The sequence below is a fragment of the Oxyura jamaicensis genome, chromosome 12 (genome assembly GCF_011077185.1).
Source record: "Oxyura jamaicensis isolate SHBP4307 breed ruddy duck chromosome 12, BPBGC_Ojam_1.0, whole genome shotgun sequence".
NCBI classification, from domain to species: domain Eukaryota; kingdom Metazoa; phylum Chordata; class Aves; order Anseriformes; family Anatidae; genus Oxyura; species Oxyura jamaicensis.
The window spans coordinates 10660656-10675117 of NC_048904.1; the positions used below are offsets into that span (position 1 = coordinate 10660656).

The following is a 14462-nucleotide window of genomic DNA, read 5'->3' on the forward strand; positions in this document are numbered from 1 at the left end:
TTTTCAGTGTTTGCTTAGTGTTGCCCTTTCCTGAAGGAAACACATGTAGCAGACACTTAGTTGATTGTGGTAAAGACTTCTTACCAGCCTGAAAAGGCATCGAGGGCAGCCCTAGGACTGCAGGTTCAGCGCATCGTTCTGACTTCTCTGTTTTCCCCACTTTTCAGCTCCCTAATTCAATGTTAAACTGCTCGTTTTCATTGGGCCCTTTCATTTCGGAAAGCTCCGAGCAGTCTTGTGTTGCTACCATTGCCCTTTCGGGTGAAAACGAAGCATTTCATTTTACAAAACAAGGATGTTGGGTAGACGGCTGTTTAACAACCAAGTTAGTTTTTGTCACTGGTTCTCGTGGGTGTTACTTTTATCCTCCTTCTCATTCTTCCTGTTTCCTTGGTGTACTTTATCTTGATTCTCTGGTGTAGGAGCTACTTTGTCTAGCGCTTAATTTAGGGCCCCTAAGCATGACTGTCAGATGAAGAAGTAGTTGCTTTTAGTACAGCTCTGCAGAGATACCAGAACTGCCAACAGCCCTGGCTCCTCAAAACGTTGTTTTATTTGTAAGGAGAACGCACTTACAAAGTCTGTCTGCAAAATGCTAAGTTTTCAGTCGTGCCTGGCTAATACAAAAGTTTCCACTGTGTGATAGGAGTGGAGCAATCAAACGCTTCAGCCTTTATTTCTCTTGGGGCAGTGTCTGTTTTACCCAGAAACGCTTTGAGAACTTTGTGCTGTCCTTAGGAACTGAGCTTCGGTTTCACACCACTTGCCCTTAGGATAACATTTCCTAGCTAAGTGGGTACTCTAAACACTGAAATAAGCATTAAAATAGTTTTGAAATAGACTTTTTTAAAACTTATTTTAGTCAGATTTGCTTCTGTAGTTCTCCTTAACAGCACGCGTTGCCAGCTCTCCCTGCAGGGTGAACTGCGCGCTGCTGTAGGTGTCAGCCTGACGGACAAGCACGCCGCCTGTGTCACAAACGTGTAAGGTGTGTTCACTCATTCTACTGACACAAGGTGCAAATACCAGCTCTTCCTCAAAAGTGCCAAGGGAACATCCTGTTTAAAGACAGTGCAGGCTCACGGGTGATCTCTGACTTTAAAAACACGTTTAATTATCTGGCAAAGGGGGAGTGCTGTGATGCTCCGGTGCTTTACATTGAAAAGGAGTTGAGGCGTACGTGGCCGGGAGCTGCAGGTTCCCATCAGGACGTACAGACGTTTTGGAACAAAATGCACTGACTGTCACTGGGAATTCCGCTTGTTAGGGGCTGCACATGGGAACTAGAACTTGAACTGGCTCTTTTTGTGGTACAAAATAAAGAAGTGAGCAACTTGTATTGTGACTTAGGGAACAGCCAGTGTTGGGGAAGGCTTGGCAGGAGAAGGGAGCCTGCTTGTGTGTGTTAGTATTTTTTGTCTGTGCGGGTGGTTTTTATCATTATTTTTTTCCTTTTTCCAACACGATGTTAATAGACCTTGTCCTTTTTACTTGTCAGTGCCAGAGCTTGTGAGTTCAAGGTAAGCTCTGCTTCCTCTGGGGCTGTGGTCTGAAAAGGATCCTGCTCTCACTGCTCAAGTACTGTGACCAGCATCAAGAGGAGGCTGGGGGCAGAGGAAGACGACTTCGGCTGCTGCCTGTCTCTCATTTCTGTCAATGCAAAGAGCTTTACAGAGACAAGTAATATTTTGCAATTGAGTTTCTCTTTTAAAGACAACTCTGATGCTAATGTTGATTTAATAAGGTTCTCTCATTCTCTCTCCTTGCTTAATTTGAAACGTCTAATTTTGTGCTTCACAGTTCTGAACACAGAATTAGCGAGGGAAGAAGAGCCAGAGGCAGGGGGAGCAGAGTGCCACACCAGAAGTTGCCAGGGGAGATTGATTCAATAGAGTGAAAAGGTGCAAAAGGTTATATGACCACAGCTCAGAACAACGTGACGGTGGTACTAATGAGAGGGAAAGCTTGATCCTTTAAAAGGTTTTAAGGTCTCTGTAGGTGCATAGCCAACATTAAATGGAAAATGGAGCATTGGAGCATTGGCTCTTTGAATGGGTTTTTCTTCTAATTTTATATATGTGTAATATATGTGTTACACGGCACGAAAGAGAATATTATGAGATAAATCGCTTTTAAAGGTTTTTGTTTTTAAAGGTTGTTTTGATAAGTGTGGCATTCACTTTCAAAAATGCTGAGAGGTTGTGACAGATAGTGACTGTGGTCTTGCTAATTTATTTTGTCTGCACCTGGATGTTTTTTCCTGCTTTAGCTTTATGCTAGTGGAAAAAGATAGTGTTAGCCTCGGACATTTAATTCCTTTGTTGATCTGGGGTTAAATTTAAACTCCTCAGTGAAACAACGCAAAAAGATTATCTAAACTGTTGTACAAGCAATAGTAGCAATGCAAGTTTTTTCCTTTGCTTCCTGCTTTGTTTGCGTACCTTTCCTCTACCTGTTAGGAAACCACTCCTTCAGCTGGGTGACAGCTCTTCTTACGACTGAGTGGACAGTGTAAATGAGTACACGTTGTGCTCAGCTTTGATGAAAAGTTGCCATCATGTTTCATTGAAAACCTCATTAAATCACAATTATATCAATAGGAAAAAATAGGCCGTCACAGTGAGCACTTGATTGATGAGATAGATGGTTTTCAGTAAATCGGCTCCTTGCTGTTGGAGCTCGTTGAAAGCCGCAGTGAAGTCCCACCACAGAATTCCCAAAAATCTGTCCAGAGCACTGTGGGACATGATCACTGCCTGTGTTTCTCCTGTCCCATGGCCTTGGTTGGGTACAAGTCTCCCTTTCTTCTCTCAAACTCTACCCCTCTGTCCACCCTCATTGTTCTTTGACAGTAGGAGCTCAACTTGTGCTGAATTTAGTGTTGGATTGGGCAGAGTTACCCCAAACACCTGGCTGGGGACTGCGCTTGACCAAGCGGCCTGCATACAGAACAAAATTGTAGGGCCAGCTCTTAGCAGAGAGTCTAAAAAAAAACCGAACCTACCTTGAAAGGTAGGTTTCTTTTTTCTTTCCTTTCGGCGCCTTCAGTGACAAGTCTCCAGCAATATTTGTCAAATCACTTAGCAGTCTGGTTATTTCTAGTCTACTGCACCGGTCAACTTATTTGATCAATAAATCAATCAACGGGTTCTTAAAATTACTTTCATTGACTTTGGAGGTGTAGTGTACAAAAGGAGCTCACAAAATAAATGATTGTGTGTGCTCCAGCTGTAATTAGAGAGCAAACAGTGTGGAGATATGTTTGTAAATAGTATCTAGTACAATAAATCCAGCAGTCTGTCTTTAGGGTTCTGCGATACTCTGAGCTGGATTGACTCTTTCAATTTGCAAACTCGTGAAGCATGAATCTTGGCTCTGTCAGGTCATCCGACTGGTACAGTTAGAGCACTCAGTATTTTAAAGCTACATTTCAAGCTTCTTGCTTTTGATCAAAAGGTCTAGGAGTAAATACTTTGGTTCCTTAGCATGTGGCATCATGTTCATGCTTCAGGAGCTCCACCGGAAAAAAAAAACATTTTTTTTTCTAAATAAAATTCTTCGAACTGCTTAACTCTTCCTGCTGCACCCGGTCTATACTCTCTTCCTTGCGATAGCAACAACACCTGGCTTGTGATCCTTGCTGAGAGACTAACAGTTACTGCTCCTTTGTAGAGAGAGAATGGTCTCCCCCCTGATTTTTCCAAGCCACCTGCCTAGAGCAAGAGTGTGTTGCATTGCCCGGTAAATGGGCATTGAATCAGCATTGAATCCTTGTAGTTCTTACAAATGTTAAGCACTTGCACAATGTGGAAAACTGCTGTTTGCAAATTGTCCTATCAAATGGAAATCAAAATTTTGCTGGCAGTGACACAGATTTGCAAGTTGCTCTTGATACAATCGTGCCCCGGAGGTTGCAATAGAAAAATAAAGAATTCAGTTTTACAATATCCTGAAATTCTTGTTGTCGCTGAATCTATACTCTTCTTTTTGCAAATAATTTCATTATGATTTACTTGGATGTCATTAAAACATGCAACCTTGCAGCGTCTTCTCTGATTTCAGCCTTGTGGGGAGCCAGGAGAATATGTAGCTGAGAACCAGCACGTTCGCTTCCTAAAACACACGGTGGGATGCAAGTGCTTTTGAAGCAACAATCGGAGTCTCTGGTGGACATTTTGTCTGTAGCTCAAAACCACAATCTAATTGGCAGCCTTTTCATAACACTGACCATGGCATAGGATGCGGGGAATGCTGCAGGCCAAGACAGAGATATTTTCAGAACTGGTTGTAGGGAAATGTAGTGCTGCCTGCTCGTCTCTCTCCAGCAATCATGGGAATGAGGGAGACTGCTCTGAAATCCCTGCTTTCTGTGGTCCTTTCAGTAAGGCTTTGGGATCCACTTGATTTATTCTAAATCGTCATTACTCTTTCATGCAAATGTCCTGGCAAACTGGGAGGTCGGATTTTACCCCCAGAAAGACATTGACTCTGTAATGCTGCATAAAGTGTGCTTTGTGTATGTCTAGGGTGAAGGAGCAGAGAGAACAGGACAATTCACAAGACTGTCGAAGTGGGTAAAGACGTGTTCTGTGGTGTTTGAAAGTCCTGAGTCTTCACCCGCAGAAGGATTCGTAGGGACAGACAGGGGATGTGTGATCATGACTGAAGGTTTTCAGGAATTTTCTTGCTCAAGCATGTAATTAAGACAGTCTTTGCCTGTATTAAAAAGTAGATTCAAAGTCAACTGAATTTCTCTTAAACTGTGTAGTATTTGAGATAATCTTTTTTTGAATAAAAAGAAATTAGTTTTCTAATCTTGTAGAAGGAACTCTGGATTCACTGTACGATATTAAACCTGTATCCAGTGGCTGGTGCCTATAAATATGTTTTGTTCAGACGCAGGTGAAAATTGCATTAGTGTCTGGGAGCATGTGCGGACTGGGAATTCCTCCTCAGCTCACATGGCTCATTGTTTTTGCTGCTTGGAGGCACGTGGGTTGATTATTCATGTCATCTTGATTTCGTGCAAAATAGTGGTTGTGTTTGAAGTAACGTTTGACTGTTTGACTTGGGAGCTGGTATATTTAGTATTTAAGAACCTGGCAAGAGAAAGCTATATCCCCAAATGCATGCACAGAAATGAGATTGGGATGCAAGCATGCCTAACTGTTATTTTCCCCCTGTCTTCACTATCCCTAGAAAGCCATATGCCACCCTTAGGCTGGCATAACGGGAGTCGGTATTAATGAATACGAGCTAGAAATAATCCAGGAAGAGTTGAGTGGCCTTTGATTCTAGCTTTTTGAGAAAATACCTCATTGACTCAGCAGGGTCTGAAATATGTCCTGGGATAGAAAGTCGTAATTAACGGAGAATTTCCTGATGCCCTCCCTTGAGCGGGTGTTTTTTGGGTTAAATTGGTCAGGGACTAGGAGTCTTATGTTTAATAGGCAGAGCCGGGATTTCAGCAAGGAGGTAAAAATTCAGAGGGAGTTGTTGACTCACCTGCTACCAGCTTTGAGCATCTTGAGTGTACATCTCTGGAGAGCCAACACTCTGCAAGATTCCTATAGACATCGAATGCCTCGTCTGTTGGCAGCCTACGAGATGAAAACTCGGTATGTATGTATGCATGTGGAGAAGTGGCGATGGGAAAAGGAGAATGTGGGAATGGGCTGCAGGATTAAAGCAAGCAACGAAAGCAGATGGTTTACTTTAGAATTTATAAAAATGGGTTTCTCTTTATTTTGTTTCAAATGAAAACTATCAACTGTCAGCAACGCAAACCTATTTGCAGCAGCGCCGTAAGTATTAGAAGTGCAGTTGTCCCTGAATCATAAAAGGGCAGAGGGTTTTTCTGATACTTCCTACCTCCATATTTATAGGATTGTGTATGCTCTGTGTACATTAGTGGAGCAATTTCATCTCAGCCTTTGCTCAAAATTGATTGCTGTTCAGTTTTGTCTCTTCCCGCTTCCTTTCCTGTGTCAGTTGGTTACATCTCTGACTTTCATTACATTTAATAGTGATACTGCTTCAATTTTCCGCTAAACTGGAGGTGTTTAAGGGTCTGGAGTGGGTACTGAATGTCTAGATAGATTCTTTAAATTCTTTAATTCCTGCCATCATGGAAAAGCTTAGAGCTGGATTATTGCCTTATGGAGAAATGACTCTTTGCTCATTCAGTGATGAAGTCTGGTCATCAAGATGTTAGAATGTGCTGCAGAGCTCTTCAGATACCGACACGAGTGCAAAGAGTTGTTGCCAGCAGCTGTCTTAGGTTTTGGGCACCTGCTGCCTCTCACTTCTCGCATCTCCCACTCTATCTTCCACTCCCAAAGTTGGCAGTGCCCCTAAAAATATTCTGAATTGAGTTCTTCAGTAGGCGATGTCTACTAAGCCGGCAGTCTGATTCTCAAGTCATTGGTCACGCCGTAGTGAGCTTAATTATACGACAGTGTTAGCGGCCGTGGCGAGGGAATGGACTTCTGGGGTGAAACTGGTTCCCGTCAGGTTACAGAGGTGCTGCCCTCCCTCAGGCCACTTCAGCACCATGCTGATCCCTTCCGCCCATGCCGCTGATTGCAGAATTGTATTTTGATTGCTAACCACCTTTTTTACGTCTCTCCAGACCATGGCAGACGTGAGCGGTGTGGCTGTTACGGCAGTCGTGCGCCTGTGATGTGGTGAATGGGTCTGGGAAAAGAAAGCTCTGGTCATTGTCCGTACGCGTGAGGTCGTTTTGGCGCGGCGTTCGTGGTTTCACTGGAAGTCAGACTGTTGATACGTGTGTCGGAAAACATTCCCTGCTTGCAGAATCTGTGCTCAGATGTGAAGTTTTCAGAAGCAAGGATGCGTTACTAACGTAGTTCCCCTATCCGACCGGAGTCTTCTCCAAGCAGGCTGCGCCTTGTCCTCCGTATAAATACCGAGGAGAGGGGTTGCCAGTTTGACCTTGGGTCCCATTTCAGTAACAGCCTTTTACTTCTGGTACCATCAAAGGGAATATCTTGGTTTGATTTTGCCCTCAAATGATTAAGTTCAATATTTATTCAGCTTCCGGTGATTGCTATCCAGAGAGTCATCTGGAAGAGAAATTAACCCTAGTTTTAGCCGAAGAGTGCAGCGGTGTTGACCAAGGCTGCTAAAAGATGGCTTCTGTCCACGGGAGGGCATCGTAAAACTAGCAAGCCTCGAGCTGGGAGCTGGAAGTGACTTGTGCATGGTTAGGAAGCAAGGAACCCAGGCGTTACTAATTTCTTGAACAGTTAACTTGAGCTTTGAAAACATTTGTGGACATGATGTGTCTTTATTTATCAGTGATGGTAAATCTGGGTCTACTAGAAGATCTTAGCACAGATTTAAATAGGTAACAAAACTTTAACCAGTAGCCCTCCTGAGATTTTATTTTATTTTATATTTTATTAATGTGTGCTTCACTCCAAAAGTACTTTTTTCCTTGAACGGTTTATACCCTATTGCATCTGTTGCCTTTCAGTGGAGTATGTCTGTGATAAATGTCCATCTATACTTGGGGTAATATTTCTTCTCCCTCACCAAGAGTGACAAAATGACTGCCTTTGGCAGTACCTGCAGAGTAGATGCCCTGTGGTTGGCAGGTGTAACTCTCCTGTGGTGCATTGTAGTTCATCGGGATAGAAGAGGGCCCACCTCCTGGGGATGGGTTCCCTCTCCCTGCCCTCTGCTCAGCAACTGCCTGGTGCCACTGAGTCAGTGCCCCGTGATTATTTTGTCATATAAGCACTTGTCCACCAGGTTCGATGGCTTAGGTGTCCCAGGAATAACTTGTAAATCTAGTAGGGAGCTAGCAGTGTGGATGACCCGCCTGCTGAAATAATAATGTGCATCATAAAGAGCCCGCTGCTCTTCCTGCCCATCTGCTGAGGATGGACAGCCTCACAACTGCTAAAATGTAAAAACAACTAAGCGCATCTGTCCGACTGTAAAAATCAGTGGGAAGAAAAATGTTATTCAAATCAGGCTTTTGTCAAGATGGGTCAGTGATTACGGGTGAACACCTGTGGTGTGGTGTGCTGGCTTGCTCGGCCAACGACCTGGTGCCAGTATATCAAACCTGCCTGTGGGAGGGGGGATTGGCTTCCCCAGCTGAACTTTCGGTGTTCGGATCCACCCCTCTCAGCTGTTGCAGAGGATGAGGATGGCCGAGGCACGCGGCAGGCGTCACCTCACCCCTCAGCTACCTGCAGCAGTCGCTCTGTGCCGTGGAAGTGGCGGCAGATCCCAGAAACATATTGTGCTCCACCGTCTGCTCCCTCTGGCACTGAACTATGACCGAGAGGAAGGCTCCTCCTGCCTTGTCAGCCCCCATCAAATAAATACTCGTAATAAAGCAGGTCGGCGGTGCTGGAGTTCCTGCTTAGCGAGTGTGCTGCTGATTGAGTGGGGCCCTGAGAGGCAGGGAAGGCTCGCAGCCCTTGACAGCAGACGAGAGCTGTGCCTGCCTCGTAAATGCCTTGGCTTCAGGAGGAGGTGTTTATGGGCACGAAACGTTTATCATCCTGTACTTGCCTTGCTGCTGCTGGGTTACTGGGAGAGGAACAAGAAGTAATAAGTAAATAAGAGGCGGTACTGCAGCTTGCTCGATCTGCTTGTCTTTCTACTTAATTTGGCTTGCCTACAGACGAAGGAGTGGTGGAAGGCAGCTTGGATTTAGCAAAGGGGTTTGGGCTGTGCGCAAAGTATTTGGTTGCCTGTGGAGGGGGATCTGGTTGGAAATCCCACCAGTGACCTGACTTGCTGTTCGGAGGCACTCCTTGCAATTGTCCAGGAAAGATCCCTGGCTATTTGGGCGAGCTAGCCTTGCAAAAAGACGCTTGTTCTTGCAGGGAATTTGCAAATGGTGCAGTTGTTGGCCGCCTCCTTCCAAGTACGCCCAGCATTGCCCCGTTCCCTGGTGTATGCCGCATCATCAGCATCCCTACCGGCGTGCGGTGCCGTGCCTGGCTCCCTGGAACGGCTGCCTCACAGCTGGCTGTGCTTAGCTCCTGCTTTAAAGGGGGATCTTGTGACAGTCTTTGGGGCTTTTGCTTTGTTTTTATTTGGGGGAACGTGTGCTTTTGTTTTTGCTTTAATAGCACAGTTCCCAACAGGGGACAGCACTGCACTGTTTAAGATGCTTGTCATTTTTAAGGAACTTTTCTAGACTTGTCATACTAAAAGCTGTATTGTGCAGCAGCAGGCGGCCTCCATAAATCACTGATTTCTCTTTTTCTTCTCTTTTCCTTCTTTTCTCTCTTGCGCTCTCTTTATTCCAAGCCTGCGGATTTGGACGCCTGGGTAAGCTCTCTTTTTTGTCTGGATCTTGCTTATTCCAAGTGTCATGTTGTTACCGTGCGCATACAGATTGTTATTGCTGAGCACAGATGCAGGATTTTATTTTCTGTCATTACATTTTAAAAGGTGTTCAGCTAGAAAATTGCATATTATTTCCTCCATAAAGGTTTTCACTGGTTCCTTTTGTGTAGCTTACAGCTGCTGAAACCAAACTTGATCTGGTGATGTGTGTAGTTGGCTAAGAGAGCAGCAGAAACAGGAGGAAATTAAGGTTACACCAGTCCTGCTTTTTGAGGCTGCGAGTCTGCATCTGGGGTCTAAAAACAAAACAAAGTCACCTGCCTGCGAGAGAGGACAAAAAGCAAGCGATGCCGTGGGCCCCGCGGGGCTGGGATGGCGGCCGCTGACAGCTCCCTGTTAATGGTGATGTTGCTGCTGCCGCAGGTGGAAATTGGGTTGATGTTCCCCAAGGCTGCTCGTCCAGCACCAGCTCCCTGGCAAGCTGGGCTGTTGGGTCTCAGGCACGGTGTGTGCAGGCTGCCCCGGCTGTCTCGGGCCCTGCCCTTCCCGTAGGCTCGGTCAGGAACGTGCCAACTAGCTGATGTTGGAGGTAGTTCTGTTCTTCAGCCGATTCCTTACTCTGTCCTTGGAGCCTTTGATAGTGTTTGGTTTTCTTCCCCACCACCCGAGCTGCTACCAGGACGGGAGGAGGAGCCCTGGGGAAACATGAGCTATAAGATAAGAATTTGCAGTTGGGAAGGTGGCAAGCGGAGGTGCCCGGCCCAAACGTCCGTGCTGTGCTGCTGCAGAGGTGGAAGAAGCTGGTGACTCTTCAGCAAAGACAGGACGAGGTAGAAACGAGGCATGTGCAAGAGCCTTGAGGATCTTTCTTCATCCTTGTAGCTTGTTTCCTTGGATTGCCTCTGACTGATTCTCTGGGCATCATCTCCCTAGTTCATCTGGGACTGGTGGATGTGTTTTGCCAAGACAATAAATATTGTTGCACTGATCTTGCCAAGAGCTGTGACTTGCTTTTGAGGAAGTTCTTTATAGATGCAGGCATGGACCCTTCCCTCTAGCTTGACTCACCCTTTGCAGACTGAGGTTTTTTTCCCCAGTAGTCCCCCCACATCCCGTATCCCAACAGTGCTGCAGAGAGGCACGTCCTGGTGGTAGCCATCAGCCGCGGGCTGTGCGTTATTCCTGAGTGCCACGTTCCCTGCTGTAACCTGACCCTGCCAAGAAACCCTTTTAAAGCAGATTTCCTTCTTAGTTTTCATGTTTAACAAAATGATGAGAAGGGCCTACAATTAAAATTAATAAAATTCTGGTGTTATTTCACAGGGGAGAACCAAAGCTCCTCTGTGAATGGCTGTAGCTCGAGCGAAGCTCGGCTCTGGAAGACCCAGGTGCACAGCCTGCTGTGTCGCATGTTGGCTGCGGCTCAGGATGAGGCTAGGAGCGTCTTGCTTTGTTCACAGAGAACAAACCAATGATATTTCATTACCTCAGTTAAGAGGCTTGTAAAATATTTCTTTTGGCCTGTTTGTCATCTAGCAGGCCAGTGCCTGAATTCTTTAGCTGAGCCAGTATGTAACACATGGCTCTAAAAAGGTGCTTTCACAGCGAGTTCGAAGTGGGTTACTTGATAAAGGGAGGGGAGGAGGCAGGGAGTCGCGCAGGAGTGTGCCCCAGCTCTTTGTCATGGTTCAAAGCGGCACCTAGATAACCTGATAAAAATTTGGGCTCTGAAAAAAAAAGTGTGAAGATTAAAAACTGGGAAGAACTTGAAAGAGCCCCCAGCCAGTCCCTGTATCCACGTGTAAAAATCCCCTGGAAACTGTAGTAGTGTGCTTGTAGCCAACCTACACCGTCCTTTTCTACCAATGTAGTGCTTTTAACTTCTGGCACCGTTACTGAGAATTCTTGGGCATTCCCTAGAAATATCCTATCGCTCGGTTTTGTACAGAGGGAAATTGCCTGTTTTATACCTTCTGATACTTGGCTGTCCCTAGCTACTCTTCAAAATTTTGGGTGCGTTCCTGTGTTCTACAACTAACTACTCTCTGCCTCCCTTCCCTCTTTGTTTTGTGTCTTCTCACTCCCTGACACGACACTGCTGCATTCTGCAGTGCAGTTTCCTAGATGCCACCTCCAGACTTCGGTCATCTGCTGCATGTTCACGCTCAGATGTAGCTTCTGCAGTGGGGCTGAGAAATGCTGCTTTCCGATGTATGGTTTTCAAACCAGCGTGTTATCACGCACGTCTTCCCTCTTCCTTCCGTCCTCTAGTTCTGAAGGCCTTGATGCGAAAAGTGCATTTGATGCTTTGTTTGCCACCTGCAATCTCAATCCCCTGTGAAATTATTATCATCTCCATAGCAGCCAGTTCTGCCTGGGACATCACAGGCTTCTGACTTCAGGTAGGGAATAAGAGGCAGGACTAGAGGAACTCTTAATAAATATCCTGTATTCAGACAAAACGTCCCTTGTTGCCTAACCCAGTTTGGAACAGTGAATATTTCAAATGACACATGCTCTGACTGTACCATTCATACTTCAAACATCGCAAAGGGTACTAAAGTTTCTAGTAATAACAGCTGGGGGGAGAGGGAAACAGACAGCAACTTTCAAGCAGATATTTCACTAAATAGCATGTTTCTCAGTGTACTTGAACAGCCTGAAACAGTAGCAGCTCTGAAAACATCTAAAATACGTTTGAGTTGCAAGTAAGTCTTCTCTGCTCCCTCTGGTTCATCATGCAATTTAATGGTGATAACGTGGGAGAGGTTAGCTAGGAAGCAGAGCGGTAGCTGTACCGAGCTCTCGCACACCAGCATTGTTACGCGTACCATTTTCACGCTCCCAGAAAAGTCTGCTGCCCCAGGAGATCAGCAGTGCTGCGTAATCCATTTGTTTAGACTAAAGAGACTCTAGTGTTTTTAGGAGTTGATCCCTTGACTGTTTTCATCCCGTATTACACTTCACACTGAAAGCACCTTCTGCCTGAGTTGTGCAGAAGGAACAGAACTATGTTACCCTTCTTTCTTTTCTATAGTTATTTGCTCCTTAAGGAGATGCAAGGCACTTGTTTAGCAATCTGATTTTATGGGTGTTATGCAGAAAAGCAGCCGGAGAATCAGGGTCCTTTGGTTATCCACCAGACCACTCTGCCTTCTTGCGTCTGTTTCATTTCAGTTGAAATTGCTTAGTCCTGTACAGAGGATGGATGGATCTTGGTTCAGAAGAACAGCTCTGTTTCTCTTAGGAGAAAAATGGGAATAATTTGGGCACTTACAAAGTGCCTACTATCAGTGCCCCCGTTGTTGCTGTGCTGTGTCTTTGGAGCTCGTCTCTGCCCTGGCCTCCTCCTGCCTGCTGTTGCAGCTGCTTTGCAAGCTGGAGAATACAGAACAGCTCTGGTTAAACCAAAGCTAGGATTTTGCCATGAATCAAGCATCTCTGAGAGCAAGGGGGTTTATATGTGAGCCTGCAGTGACTGTGCCTTACCCTGGCCCTGTTGGCTGGGATGACAAACGTGAGAACCAAAATGATTTTTTTCCTTTAAGAACAAACTGCCCCCCCAACACCTATTTCATGTGCTCGTACTTTACTCATTTACTCATCAGCCATCCCTCACTGTCTAGCTTAACGTCTCTTCTTAGCCCTGTTGTACAGCTGCAGTTCCGTCAGCAGGGGAGCAGAAAGGAGGAAACACACGGCAGCTTGCTTTCCGATGTCATTTTTTGAATTAACGGTGGCACGGGGATGTTCCTGTCCCAGCTGCTTTATCGCATCGGACCAGCGTTTTCTGTGATTGTGCCATCGTTTAAAGTTAGGAGCAGAGCTGCTGGGATGCTATGGGTTAGCAAGGTGTATGTTCACGTGGAAACCAGCATTATTAGTCAGCTTGAAAGGTCTTCTGTCTGTGGTAACTTATGAGGCCCCAGAGATCTTGGGGTGGGGTGGAAGGAGAAACACAGGTGCTGTTCTTCTTGCTGTTGTAGCTTTTTAAACCTAAAAATAAAAAGCATGGTTCAGTTCCATCAATGCCCTGTTTTCCTAATGCTTGTTCAGTTTAGGGGTGTGGGAATGCAGCAAAGTGCTGCCAGTCTCAAAGAGTTGAAAGGCAAAAGCCATTGCTGGAAACACAACTTGGTTTTTGTTTGCTTTCTTTTAACTGAGCATTGTCTTAGATGATGGCCAGGTTAGGCTTCAAGCATACCAAATCTGCTGTTGTGGAACTGCCACACTTAAACCTCGGAAGAACGAAGAGAAATTCCGACCCCCACCTCCCCTCCAAATCTGCATCACCCAGCCAGAGGAGCCCTGGTGTTTGTGCAGGGAGCACATGAAGAGAATACTTAATGGTCGCAGCAGTTTTGCACACGTGTGTAAAAGCACATGCATGGGCTGCGAGGATGTGTTGCTTACAGAAATGCTGCTGTGGACTTGAATTTGGTGTCTCCCTTGTGATCGTAGGGGCGCGTTTTATCTCTAGGAGTTTTCTGACACTCCAAGGAGCAAGTGTTGATGAAGTGGAGGATTTGAGGTTTATTTTTAAGGCAGTGTGAGGAACGTTGAAGTGGAGCAATAAACATCACGATCACGTAACACACTTTGATAAGGTGGACTTCTGAAAAAGATGGTGGGAAAGGCCAGACATCTAAACCTTCCATAATTACCGGTTTTCAGTTAAAAAGGAGAAATAAAAACAAAGCAATGAGCTTGAGGATGATACTATTTAGAGTGTTTCAGACTTGTGGGGATAGTCCAAAATGACCCAGAATGCTGGAGGTTTGAAGCTCCCCTGGCAGGGATCCCATACACCTGTCCTGAGCAATGTGGATTTTCTGTGTTCCTTCCAGCCTGTGTCCCATGTGCTTTCCTTGCCCTCGCGCTCTTTAATTGCTGCTTCTACAGATGCTCCTTTGTTCTTCTTCCCAGGCCATGGAGCTGCAAGACAGGGAGGCAGAGCTGAAGAGGCAAGAAGCCTTCTACAAGGAGCAGTTGGCCCGCATTGAGAGGAAGGTAAGGCTTCCTTGTCTTTCATTTGTGGCCTCTGAATATTAATGGGATCAGTTGTGGATCTGAGCAGAGAAACAAGAAGCATTGTGCTGAAATCTGGAACTGTTAGCAGCCTTTAT

At 45.6% G+C, this 14462-nt stretch overlaps 1 protein-coding gene across 4 annotated transcripts in view; it reads left to right on the top strand.

Moving 5' to 3' along the window:
* The window catches only part of CHCHD6 (coiled-coil-helix-coiled-coil-helix domain containing 6), a 124092-nt gene that overhangs the window by 23976 nt on the left and 85654 nt on the right, over positions 1-14462 (top strand). For all 4 annotated transcript variants that reach the window (XM_035337667.1, XM_035337669.1, XM_035337670.1 and 1 more), the window contains exons 5-6: positions 9298-9318; positions 14263-14346. In XM_035337667.1, the coding sequence (XP_035193558.1) occupies positions 9298-9318; positions 14263-14346 (105 nt within the window). The remainder of the gene's footprint in view (positions 1-9297; positions 9319-14262; positions 14347-14462) is intronic.